The sequence below is a fragment of the Oncorhynchus mykiss genome, chromosome 7 (genome assembly GCF_057628025.1).
Source record: "Oncorhynchus mykiss isolate SJ-2025 chromosome 7, ASM5762802v1, whole genome shotgun sequence".
Classification (NCBI taxonomy): domain Eukaryota; kingdom Metazoa; phylum Chordata; class Actinopteri; order Salmoniformes; family Salmonidae; genus Oncorhynchus; species Oncorhynchus mykiss.
In genome coordinates, this window is record NC_143028.1 from 73873540 (window position 1) to 73887238 (window position 13699).

General features: G+C 41.6%; 1 protein-coding gene across 12 annotated transcripts; it reads left to right on the plus strand.

Moving 5' to 3' along the window:
• On the plus strand, nt 1–12592 carry ncoa5 (nuclear receptor coactivator 5). Of its 12 annotated transcripts, none has more exons than XM_090241960.1 (11): nt 1–181; nt 3969–4257; nt 4672–4779; nt 6536–6602; nt 8183–8455; nt 8549–8652; nt 9148–9277; nt 9574–9776; nt 10693–10897; nt 11214–11299; nt 11441–12592. In XM_090241960.1, the coding sequence occupies exons 2-11, from the start codon at nt 4086–4088 to the stop codon at nt 12133–12135; spliced, it is 2043 nt and encodes a 680-aa protein (XP_090098086.1). In that variant the 5' UTR covers nt 1–181; nt 3969–4085; the 3' UTR covers nt 12136–12592. The 12 variants fall into 12 exon arrangements, with proteins under 12 accessions (XP_090098086.1, XP_090098091.1, XP_090098092.1 ...); XM_021610688.3 differs by having other exon boundaries at nt 21–181; nt 11438–12592; XM_021610687.3 differs by having other exon boundaries at nt 24–181; nt 8549–8658; nt 11438–12592.
• The last annotated feature ends 1107 nt before the right edge of the window (nt 12593–13699 follow it).

Below are 13699 nucleotides of genomic sequence, written 5' to 3' on the forward strand. Positions count from 1 at the left end.
TGTTGACATAACACAAACCCGAGGCTCGAGACCATTGCTTTAAAAACCACACAAGAAGAAGCCAGACGGCCATTATTGTGTGGCGACGAAGGGGAAGCTGTTACGGGTGGTCAGAAGAACTTACTGGAGGACATCAAAAAGCACTGCAGATTTTTTGTTGTTGGAAACCTTAATGTTGAAGGTAGGAGTACAATGCTGATTATAATAAAATACACCGTGTTCGTTAGTGATTAGCTACAGCCAGCTACCGTTATCTCACGGCCCTAAGCTGACCAAGCTAGCCAACATGGCGTCCCGTCGCAGAACCATCGCTAGTCCCGTGTTAGCATCTTCTTGGATAGTAGTGGGCCATGATATGTAGCTAGCTAGGCCTACGCCCGCCGTCATTCATTCAAGCGCTGTAAAGTAACGCTAACTAGCGAACGTTAAGTCTGTCGAGCTAGGGTAGTTAACGCGGAACTTGTTAGTTAACATTACTACTTTAGCTAATGAGTTAGCGAAACCTGCTTTGGTTTCAGTGATTTAATTAAGTCTCGTTATTAAATACACTAACGTTGGATCGCTAACGTTTTATAAAGTTAGCTGTGGTTATCATTAGCCAGACAGGGCATGACGACGAACTTGCTGTAGCCTCCCGCCAACAGAGAGCAATAGTAATGGCGTCTTTTTGTAAGCGCTAACTCCGCCATGGCTCGTTCGTCGAAAGCTAAGTGGGTTTTGGATGGTTTTTGGATAAACACAGGCTTAATAAAATATGTCTTACGTTTTATTCGATGATATAATCGTTATCGTTACGTTGTGAATTTTGAAGTGCTGAGCGGCCCAAATATATCACGATGTTTTCCGTATTTTATGTTTTTGAATCAGTTTTATAATTTGCTTTGAGTTGTGCATGACCGTAGGGTGGCAACCAATGATGTATTTTTTATTATATATATATATACACACACACACACACACACTAGATGGCTGACGGGGAGTTGTTAGGAAGTCACCACGCATCCATCTTGGCGCTCTACCACCGTTGCAAAAAATATTTTGTAAGCTTTAGAAATGTATATTCTAATGTCCCATTTTTTTGCCACGTTTATTCTATTGGACAGCTTTAATGCATACTTTTAAAAATGTGACCTAAACATGAAACATTTCCGTCAAGTAAATATTTTTTGATGGTACTAATGTAACTGTCCCCACTAAAACAACATACTTTTGTCCTTTACACATTTTAAATAAAATACTGTACAATTCCATTCATTCCTACGGGCGGCTGCTTTTCTAAAGAGTGCCATTATGGATCAGCAATCCAGGGTTCATATAAATCATTGGTAGCAACACATACTTTACATTCTAAGTAATTTCATGGTGGCTTTCTCCATTCTGATTTGTACTGTTCAATCAAACTTCAACCAAAAGTTTATAATTTCCACACTGACTTACATGATATTAGCAAAAAAGTCTAGGCTTTATTTTTAAACAAATATTGTTTTTTTGGCTTGCGGTTTAGATCAAAACACTTGGGTGTACTGTTGGATTCATGGAAATAGAATGATTATTCTAATTTTACATATACTGGTGGGCACTTTGAATGCAATGTTTTACATGACATTGAATTAGAAAGCCAGGGTGGTTTTGATGATAGAATTAGGAACAGAATACTAAAAGGATCTCTATGGAGTCGTTATTGATGACAGGGTAGGAACAAAAGTGTTGGTCAGTATTTCCCATGGGATTGGGACCCTATAATCATTGGCTACATTAAATGTTTTCTCTTACTTCATGTAGCTAACATTCGTGCTTTGCCTATACCTCTCTGATTTAGAAGGTACTGTTTCACAAACATGCTGATTTAGGATTACACAATCACTGGTATCGGGCTGTCTTAGCTAGCTATGTTAGCATTAGCGGCAAACACAATTTATTTTTAGCCACCACTTGCTAAGAAAAAATAAACTAGCAGTTTGCAGACAGTAAGATACACTTTGTTTGTGTAATTATAGAACGCTTGTGGATTTATATTAAGAAGCAAAGTGGAATGTAGCATCATTGTCATCAACATATTGATGCGTCTGCTCCATTGACCACGCAGACTGAAGAGTGAACGTCGGCAAATGATCTTGTTGTCGAGCAACAACTGTGCTCCTTGAGTGACGGGGCGAGACTTGGTGAGCGAGGAAGAGAGAGAACTCGAATAGCGTAAACTATAAACGGAGTGGCTTATCACATTTAACAAACCAAACATTGAAATACCGCTATAGAAGTTAAAGTAAAAAACGCAAACCGGTCTGTTCATCAATACCGGTGTAGGTGGCAAAAAATGCCTGGCCCTATTTTGATGCATATATGTAATAAACGTCATGGTAACAGAATGATTCTCATAGAACAAAATGTAGATCTCCTAAGCCTGTTTTAACCTCTGACCTTATTTTTGGCGTTTATGCCAAAACAACATTCATTTCGCCCATAGGAATGCCTGAATGAACCAGAGGTAACTCATTTCGGGTTTTAAGGACTACAAGCTGGCGAGGTCCAGTAGCTGCTTTTAGAAATGCTGGTGTATTTACACACTAAGGTTGGGCTGCAAAAAAATGAGCAGTCCACGGGATGCCAGAGGTTAAATACAATTACATTTCAACTTGGTCCCCCAAGTTATTCCTTTTATTTTGACATGAGGTAAGCAGAGTGGAAGTGGGCCACATTTGAGTCTGTTGAATAATAGTCCTTTACCTATTTTGTCTAACCCCCCCCCCCCCCCCCCTTTTATAAGGACCAACCACAGGCAGAGTAAGTTTTAAACGTTATGTATTTTTGCAACGCCAAGCGTGTAATTGCACCAGCGTTTTTTGCCAGCAGCAATTTGCCAATGTAAATGTTTTACCATTTTGTTAGCTAGCAAGCAATGACGTCATACGACACTAAGGATGGTTGAAGTTTAGAAGTTAATTTGCCTGCTAACAAACCTTATTTATCTAGCATTAAGCCAGATGGCTACGCCTAGAGGAAGGTATATTCACTGTCTGCAGTTACACGTATGTGTGTACTTTCACTCTGGCCTGTAAGTATATTGGCAAAGTGTAACAAATTTTACCACCCAATATCTGTGTAATAAACAGTAGCAGTGAAGAAGGACAAGTAGATGTAAATGAGGTGGCCTACATGAAAGCAATACAGGGAATTATTTGGCTGAAATATAAACCAGTTGTTCTGGAAGAATAAGAGTACAGGTGTGACCTAGGGTTGCTAGGACTGAAAGATGCTAGGAACAGCCCAATCATGACTTGCCAACACACACATTGCATACAAAAGGTGTACAAGTCCTCATTTTTTTTGCCCTTTTAACAACGCCAGAAAACACTTTACAGTAACCTTTCCTTTCCTACCTGTGTCAAACCCCCAATCTGGTGGAAACTCCCTCCAGTCTAGGCCTACGCTTTTAAATCCCTGTAGGGAATTTCGTTATTGTAGATGCTATTGCCTAGCTATAACATATTGCCTGTTATGAATCTTAATAAAACATTTGTAGACATTGACATTTCATACCTAAGAACAAAAAAAATGGACTACAGACGGCCTTGTCTGCCTAAACATCTCTGTAAAGGAATTGGCTGTTTTGATTTACAGCCTTTACAGCCTGTTGTCATTGTATTTCAAATGGATGAATGTCTTTCAGCGGATATACAGAACTTACACTTAATTATCCGAATAATCATTCTGAAAGACTGGCAACTTCTTTGCATTCAAAGAAGACTAACCTAAAAATATATGATTCACCAGTTGTGATCACAATAACCAAACGCAACAAAGAGGGCATTGAATGACTGTCATGTCCTAATTTTGTTGAATTTCGTAGGAATTTGTTTTCTCTTCTTTAGAGTGCAACCTAGGCGTAACTATTTGGGGCTCTGCTGTGCTGAATCATTTCATCCATGGGATTTCTCTTCTCTTTTTCTTTACCACGCTGACATTTTTAGGACCTTGGAAACAACTTTTGAACACACGCGCAAAAAAAAGGAAATTGAACAGTACCCCCCAAAAAATTTACGCCAAAGAAAAGAATCGCTAAGGTTGGGATCTAGCCGAGTAGCGCCATGTCTCACAGAAGAAGCCGCAGTGGATCGCCGTCTGGCCCTGTTCGCTCATGCACCAACAGCCAAAATCCCCGCGATATGGAGAGGAGGATTTTTGTGGGGAATTTACCGACATCACTGATGGACAGGAAGGACATGGAGGAACTATTCAGTCCCTACGGGAAGATTCATGGTTAGTACTTAGGCTACCTACTAGGAAGGAATACACATTTCATCCTCAATTTTTGAGCATCATTCGTCTTATTGAATTTAAGGAGTTATTAAAAAAAATAAAAATATGTAACTCTTATCTAGCCTAATTTACATGTATTATTTTTGGTTACAATGCAGAAGCCTAATATTAAACTTGCCCAAGATTAAGCTGTGATCAATTCAAATGTAGATTCATCTTAAAGAATCACAACATTTTGGGGTAAAGTTTTGTAACTTTGAACCAAATTCTGAACATTGTACATTTTTATATTTCATTGCATAACTTTTTTATAATATCACTTAAACTACCCTTAGAGAGGAAATCATAGTTTTAAACCTGGCCCTTGTTTCCTTTTATATGAAATCAAAACAACAAAAATGTTCCTTTTTCCAGCCTTGTCCATGTTCCAAGGGTACGGATTTGTGCAGTTTGAACGTGTTGAGGATGCAGAGGCTGCAAAGGCGGGACAAAATGGTCGCCCTTATAAAGGTTATAAAATAGGTAAGAGATCACTGTATTAGATGTGACTGTCTAGGTAACAGGTGACTGAAGGGGATCAATTTTGTCATGGTGTTCCTGTCACTGTAATGCCGAGAACACGCTGTACGATATTAGAATGATTAACTCATCCCAGATCATTTGATAAGATCAGAGTGAAATCTTAAGGTCGGCGGCGAGGACAATGTCTTAACTGCTCCTACGTGCTGCCAACAACACTAGGACCCTTGGATGTTTTTCCTGTCATTGCTCGTGCAGTGTGACATGTAATGTGTTCAAATTCCCCCCAAAATACTGCACTAGCCCATAGAAATGCATGATGAGCGGATGACCTGGTCAGCTACGAAGACTCGCACAGTAGGAGACAACAGCCTACCAAGTTCTCCAATTTAATGCTTTTCTGTTTGTCCAGCACTGTCAATATTTGCTATAATAAGGGGTTTTCCCATTTCTTTGAAATCACATAGCATATATCAGTTTAATATTACAGTAATATTAAAGTTATCAGTTAACCCATAGCTAAAGTCTTGCGAAATTGCTCAGATGCTTGATTTGTATATTCTGGGTCCATATGTGTTTCAGTGAAGACATTGTAACTGTAACGATGAGCTCCACCCTCTTCGCAAGTCTATGGGCCAAATGCCCCATCCCCTTATGAATTTTTAAAGATGCTAACACCTACAAAATCATGATTTGACCAAGGCACCAGAACTAATGCCTGTTTGATATGTCATGCATCCCGTTGTATCATGATAGATCTACGGTAGCATTGATGTTTACGTAGTCTCTCCACAAGAGATTAAACGTAGTTAAACTGTAGGCCTATTGTAGGCCTATTGTGCAGTGTGGGGGTCTTCCACCACACAGTATGTATCCTCTTCTGAAAGTGTTAGGTCAAGATTTAATCGCTGTAATAACATTCAATGGCTTATTTAGATATTAGGATTTTAAATGGCTCAATGTATTCCCAGCAGAATCCCCAGACTACAATTTAGCAGCTTTACTTAAGTTATAAAACTGTAGTTTTGTGAATAACTATGAATGTTTAGCAAGTGGGGCAATATACAATGTAATTTAAAAAAATAAAATTAGTCTGCGCCATCCTTTGCGCTTTAGCCAAGAACAGTTTTGTTGTATACATTACATTTTTAGCTCCGCATTTGCAATGACATTTAAACAAAATAAATGATTTAAAACTTGAAATTGTTACAATGTCTTTTGACTCCCGAAGAATACACTTAATTGTCTTTGAACAGTTGGAAGAAATATTGCGAATTTGAACAGACTTCAGAACGCACACACAAGTGGAAGATTAACGCGTTTGGCTTTGTGTCATCAGTGTAGTGTTAATGTTCTCATTGACGTAAGTTAGATTTTCCCTTGACCGCTTCATCTCAACTTGATTTTTATTTTAGTAGCTGAGTCAAAGCATCCCAGAGGATTCTCTCATTCTCAACTAAAATGGAAAGCATCCTCTCTTCAAAAAAATACCCATCAAACCTTTCATGCAATATAACAAGGGGAAGCCATGTAAAGACAACTTGGAACCTGGAACATTTTCGCCCTCTCGTCCAATTAGATTTATTTTTTATTTTTTTAGCAATCAATTTGGATTTTCATGCTTGGAAATCTGGAACTCAATTTATGGATCGGGAAAGTGAGCGGCGGGGTTACATTTCATGGCACTTAAAACCTTTCGCTTCATTGAGTTAATATCTGTAAATGTCATGTTGAACGTTTTTGATTGGTTTATTTTCAGCTATAAATATGGCAGCGGAGCGACAACGACAGAATAAAGCTCAATCCCGGCCGAGCCCTCCAAGAAGGTAAAGTAACGCTAATGGGTTATGAAGAAGTACCAACGTTTCAGCTGCTCTGGTAAAATATGTTTCTCATGTCATTTGCCCCGAAGCACATTGACAAAAACAGCTCGTTAAGTTTCTCAGCGTTGTGTTCAGTTAGCGGTAACATTTCACGTCACACACACACACAAAGAAAATCATGAAATAAAACAACATTCTGAATTTAGTTCTGTGTCCTTTGTCTTCTAAAGATGTCTGTTTTCACAATTTCCCTGTTCTGATTAGGCCATATTTAACTAGACAAAACAATAAAAACGGTGTCCCGTTCATTTAATATAAATGTTTAAAAAAAAACTCTTCAGCATAAAATATCGCCGGTACGTGCGGCGCCATCTTGCTTCACCGGACGGTTGAACAAATGCTACGCCATGCCTCACCCTTGTGATCGGCTCGGCTATGTTGGCAGCAAAATGGCATTAAAGTAAACTTAAATATCGATTATTGTTTGCGATGGGAAACAATCGGTCTCAATACTTTGACAACCTGAATTATGTTTTGAGCACAAAGATTTTGGCTTTTTAAAACTCTGCTTAAAAATGGCCAACAGATACATGTCTTTCTAGACTATTACCGCCGCCAACCACCATGTAATTTCGCTGTGGGACGATTCTGGCAACGCCTGGGGTCTAGATAAGACTGATTTAGATGTCATGTCTGCTTCTGCATAGTTAATCAATGTTCATAATTGGAAAATGGTTGACTTTGATGCGCAATATCGACATTGACAATATCAAAATATTTCTGTGATAAGTTATATTCTGTTTTTAGTACAAGTCTTTTATTTCAATCTAGTTAGCCCGTTTTCAAAAACATTTGAAAGTAGGTGCCAGTTGTCAGCTAACAAAAATCTGTATAGACAATAAAGAATATTTTAATGTGTGGTAATTATTTTGTCTCAAGTGTTTCCTGTTGTGTTTTGCGTACGATGATTTCATTGCCGATTTGCTTGGTAGGAACTCTTGAGATTGCTTGATACTCGAGTATTAATGCATTTCTATAAATTTTATTTTTTACCTCCGAAAACAGGACCTTTAATCGAAAACACATTTTAATATGGAGCATGTGTACGTTTTCATGTGAGATATCACTTCTCAATTTCGACCAAACACGATGACAGGTATTTAAAAAAAAAAAAAAAATGTATTTAAGGTTTTCATTGCGTTTTAAATATTATTTTAAGTTTTCACAAAGACTTATGTTAATGGGAAGGACAATTTCAGTGGAAAGACGTTTCTGCTGTGACTTGGAATTGTTAGCATTTGAACATCACCGGCCATCAGGTCATTGTGATAAATGTTAGGGGGGGGGGGGGGGGTTCACATTTTTTTTCCCCCCGTCGTGGAATCACACTTGCTCCAATGTCAAGGGGAAATTGTGCGTTAATTCGTGGAGTCCTTGAGAGGAGCACCTTCACTGCTTTATTGTGTGCATTCTAAATAATTAACCAGTTGAATTTGATTCTAATGTTAACATTAAAACCAAACTATTATGTTAAAGTAACCCAATCTAACATTTTTCACTAAGGCTTTGTTTTGTTCTTCCAGGGATCCATATGGAGGTTATGGAGAAGGCAGGGAGCCCCGTCCTCGCTCTCGCTCGCCTATGCACGGGCGTGACTCTCGTGCGCACCGGGGTAGCCGAGAGCACTCACGAGAGCCTGGCCGTGAGCCTCGGCACCCTCGTGACCATCACGAACCGCGAGACCCCAACTTTGACCGCTACCGCACATCCGAGGGCAGGGAAAAGGATCTCAGGGGTGAACCTCGTGGAGACCCTCGCGGTGAACCTCGCGGAGACCCTAGAGACCCCACATTCAGGTGACCGGTCTGGCAAAGGGCCACCCTGAAGGAACATTCTCTGCCCTATTCCAAGCAACTTTTAACCAACAATTGGTCACTTGTGTATTACAGAGAGGAGGGTTATGATCGATATTACCGTGGTGGCGCAGATGAGCACCACCGCAAGAAGGAGGACCCGTACAGGGATCCATGGAACGGCCGACGAGAACCTGAAGGTAAAGGTAGTAATGCAATACTCTTAAACGCGTACAAACGGCATCAGTTTTTGCTCGGTACCAAGTGTTCCATCTTGACTGCTGACTGGCACACTTTTATGGCATTAATGGGATAGTTTGCAATTTGGGCAATTTAAGCCTGTTTTCTACTTACCCAGAGTCAGATGAACTGACGCATACCACTTTTATGTTTGCATGCAGTTTGAAGTAAGTTGAATGTAGTTTCTGGAGTGATTGCTAACAATCACTGGAAGTCAATGGGATCAGCTAGCTGATTTCATTATCTCACTCCATAAGTGGTATCCATGAGTTCACCTGACTGGGTAAGTAGACAACTGCTTTTCTGCTAAAACCTCAAACTTTCTTTTTAACAGCAGACAATTGAATTGAAATGAAATAAATACTAATAGATACTTTCTGATTGAACTATCCTTTTAACTTGTAAACAAATTGAACTGTCAGTGGTAAAAGAATGTAAAGACCGGTCTCTTTCAGATGACCGTGTGCGAGTAGAGGAGCGGCGGCGTAACGAGCTCTACCGTCAGTACTATGAGGAGGTCCAGAGACAGTATGACCGGGAGCGCCCAGTTGACTGCTCGGTCATTGTTGTCAACAAGGCACAAAAGTAAGTCCATGATTAAATCCTCCATATTACCACTCAGATTAAGTGTGAATTGAGTCTGTATTTGATTAGAGATTATGCATGCAGCAGGGCGGGCCAGATGCAGTCCACGGGCCAATTTTAATGTGGTTGTCTTTCAAAAAACAAAAAAAAAGTATCTGACACCAGCCCTTTTGACAAATGAGTTATGTACCCTTGGCATACAGCCTAATTGTCATTGTGATTGTAGCCTTCTTATTGTAAACATGAGTGGATAAGCATGTGGCGTGTTTCCTGTAGCATCCACTTTGTCCTTGCAGTAGGGAGTATGCGGAGACAGTGGGGCGGAAGGTGCGTGATCTGGGTATGGTGGTGGACCTCATCTTCCTCAACACGGAGGTGTCCCTGACCCAGGCACTGGAGGACGTGGGCCGGGCGCGCACCCCTTTCGCCATAATCATCACTCAGCAGCACCAGGTGCACCGCTCCTGCACAGTCAACATCCTCTTCGGCACACCCCAAGGTAGGACTTGTGGTTTCTGCTGCCAGGACTGACTGGAATCAGTGCAGCGTCTTAATCCTGCTTTTGGGGTGGAATGACAGGTGGACATTTTTTGTTCAGTGGTCAACTTGAGCTTTTGAAGGGGTGTAAAATGTACTTGTTTAAGATGTATTCTTCTTGGCACTTGTTCAAACTTATGTACCTACCTGATTTCCTAGTGTTGAGGCAGTGATTAAGTTAAAGCCGAAACCCAGGGTTGTTTTTCTAATGTGTCGTAGGTAAGTGTTCTTTCGAAAGAACAGGGGCAACAGTATGGTACTTTTGGTCTTTTGTCCTATCCATCTATGTGTGTGTGTGTGTGTGTCGGTCATTGTTGTGTATACACACACACATACCTTGTGAAATTGCCTGCAATCACAAAGATGTTACAAGCTGCTTTTATCATCTGAATCAATTGACCTTTTGTCAAATCCCACACAGTTACTGTGATGTCCAATAAACTTTTGCCGTGAAGGGCAATTGAGCAAAAGGAGGAAGCCTGTCAAAATGCTCAAACAGTTGAATGCAGACAACCACTTGCTGATCAGACTCATGTTTGTTACCACGGGCTGTTATTACAGTCACTTCACAGGAAGGTAAAATAGCTAGCGATGAATGACTCGTACTCTAAAAACGTGCCCAGATGTAACTAGAAAGAAATGTGGACAATTTCAGTACCCCAATTGCGCCAATGAAGTATTTAATAACCAAGAGCCCAAAATTCTTTGACAGTATTAACAAGAAGTCCATGCAAACTCGATGAGCGAAGGCTGATCTAAAAATTACTTTACACTTCGTAGTAGTCACAGCCCTGCCATGTCTTAGGCCTGTATCCTACATTTTAAATTACTCATTTATTTTCTTTGCCTTCAAAAAAAAACTAATTGTAAACTCCTAGAGCATCGCAACATGCCCATGGAGGATGCCATGGTCCTGGTGGGCCACAACTATGACTCCTTCAAGGTGGAACATCGTGAGAAGGAGCGTGAGGAGATCGCTCAGAAGGCTGCCAAGATGGCTGACGACGTGCTGATGAGGGAGCATGAGAGAGAGGGCCACCCGGTCACCCTGCTTCCTGCCATCACTCTGCTGTCTGAGGGCAGGTCAGTCATTCTGCTTACACACACTCCTTATTTCAATACTGTATATTATATTGTCTTAACAGCCCGTTCTCTTTCCATTTCACTTTAATCCGTCTTGTGTTCTCCCACTGGTCTCCCTTCATCTCTCTATTGTAGACTGTCTCATTACTTCTCATTGTGCTGATGTTACACATGACAATGCTCTTTGTAAATTCCCACCCAAACCGGTATGAGGAGAGGGGCTCGGAATGGTGCAGTTGGGATTGTGTGTCACAGTGGGCTTTGTAGCTGTTCGTGTGTCTGACATGAAGTGTGTCTTCTGTCTTTGACGTCCTAGGTTCCTGACTCCAGAGGAGCTGGATAGTCTTATAGAGTATTTGAGGGTCAAGAGGGAACGCATCGTAAGAGCCGACCCACTTGCAGGTAAGGCTTTCTCAACTTTGCCCTCAAGTTGGGCTTGAAAGAGGTCCCCTAAACCAATGCTGGGTTTTGCCCCATTTACTGTAGTTTACAGAATTTAACTCATAACAGAAGAACACTGACTGTTTTCTTGCTCTGCAGCAGCGCATCCCCCGGCGACCGCAGCCACCCACGAGCCTACTCTCCAGGCCCAGACGATGCCCCCTGCAGTCCATCCCGGTCACGCACCACCCCCACACAGTGCCCACTCCACCCACATGAGCATGCCGCCGGCCCCCAACGCCACCTCTAACAACCAGCAGGAGCTGCAGGCTAAGATCCTCAGCCTGTTCAACAGTGGCGCCGGGGCATCGGCCTCCGCTGCCAGCCCCGCCATGGTCCCCCAGTCCTACGGCTCCACCATGGGCATCCAGTCCACAGGCCTCCCCATGTCCTCAGCCTCTCCTGTCCCCAAAATGGCCACCACACCTTCCCAAGTCCCCAACATGATGGGTGCCCGGCCCCCCATGCGCCCGGGCCCGGTGCCCCTCGGTATCCACCAAGGCTATGGGTCACCCACAGGCCGCATGGCTGCCCCTCAGGGGGGGCAGAGACCTCCTGTCTCAGGGGGAGCGGGCATCAACTTCGACAACCCCAGCGTCCAGAAAGCCCTGGACACGCTCATTCAAAGTGGACCCTCTCTCAACCACTTGGTAAATGCTGGGAATTCGGCATCCCCCAGACCAAGTCATGGCATGGGCCAGGGCATGGGCCAGGGCATGGGCCAAGGCATGGGCCAGGGCATGGGCCAAGGCATGGGTCAGCCTCCGCCCATGGCAATGTACCCTCGCCATTACTGATGATTCCCCTCATAATGTGACCACACCCAACCCATGAGTCTGCAAAGCAGCTTTTGTTAAATTAATTTACCACAGTTGAAATGTGTAGATGTAGACTGATATTTTCTGTTTTTTTGTGTTTTTTTTTGCATTTGTAAATGCTTTTAGAGGACCCTTTTTTTACCCTAGGTATTGTAATGACAGACCTCGGTTATTTGGTAAGACTATTTGAAAGTCAGACATTTTCGGTTGTAACCAGTCTCTCCATTTTCTGGTTAGTGTGATTTGTTGTAAAAAGTTAATTGCATGTCCGAAGATATTCAGGATTGTGCTGAACTTGTTGTTCTCTGCTCAACCACAATGTTTGATGGCTAGATCTGGTGTCGGTGTGGGCCAGTTCTACACAGCAAAACTTTTATACAACTTCCTGTGTGATTGTACTAGCAGTGCTCCTGAAATAAACAATTTTTGAATGTGACATTGTGTGGTTATTGCGTACCCCTTGAGTAGTTTCACACATCAAGGCCGGGATTCAATCAGATCGCGTGTTGTATGCTTTATACGTCTTTTAAAAGGCAATTTCCGAGTGAGCTGACATGCAGCGCGAATGGAATCTCTGAATGCGGGAACGTTCCCTTTTAAAACCCGAGATCGTATTGAAACCCGGCCAAAGATCATTATTCCAATGACTCGCAAACAAAGCTGTAATAAAATGATATTGGTTTATTGCATTTTGTGCTGACAAATCTATAAAATGGAACAGGTATCGCCAGGAGCTATAGAGATGTAACTTTTTTCTTTAATATACCATGATACACAATATAGAATCGATTTTATTTAAAATATTTAACACCGACACAAAATTAACACTGACACTAACTTTTGGGTTTATGCACAGAACTCCCCCCACCCTTACTCAAGACCCCCCCCCTGTGTTTACAAGTGCACATTGTGTACACACACCCACAGAACTGAAAACACAGGAACACTACTGCCCCACCAGAATACTTGTACAGTACCAAGGAAGAGGTCTAAGGTTTTGAGAGGGAAAAACAGGTTCACTTTGATTTAAGTTGTATGTGTATATATTCTTTATCTACATCCATTCCTTTTCCAAACATTTATACAAAATGTCTTGCACAACAGGAATTGACGACAAACCAAAAGTGTCTTAATGCTTTGTTGATCTGAATTGGTGGAATTGTTTTGTAATTTGCTTCAAAGGGACATTCATGCTAAGATTGACACCATAGCAGAAGCTTATGGGTCAGAAAGCCAGACCATGAGGAATGCTGGTCATGGCTCATTGGATGTTTGTAGAATTTGGACAAATACATGATCATTCTCTTTAAGTGTTTGTGTTTTGTAATGTTTACCCTTCACATTTTTGTTTGACAAAATCTGAAAATATGTTGTTTTTGAAATAATGGTGAATTTCATTTTTTGTGTGTGTGTGTGGGGAGGGGGGGGGGGGGTAGCTGCCAATTTCTGAAACACCTCAGGAGCCCTCTGTGTGGAATCAAGGCGATTTGTCATCTAATCTGAGTTTACATTTAATTCAGTGGTACATAATTTCACAAGTGTT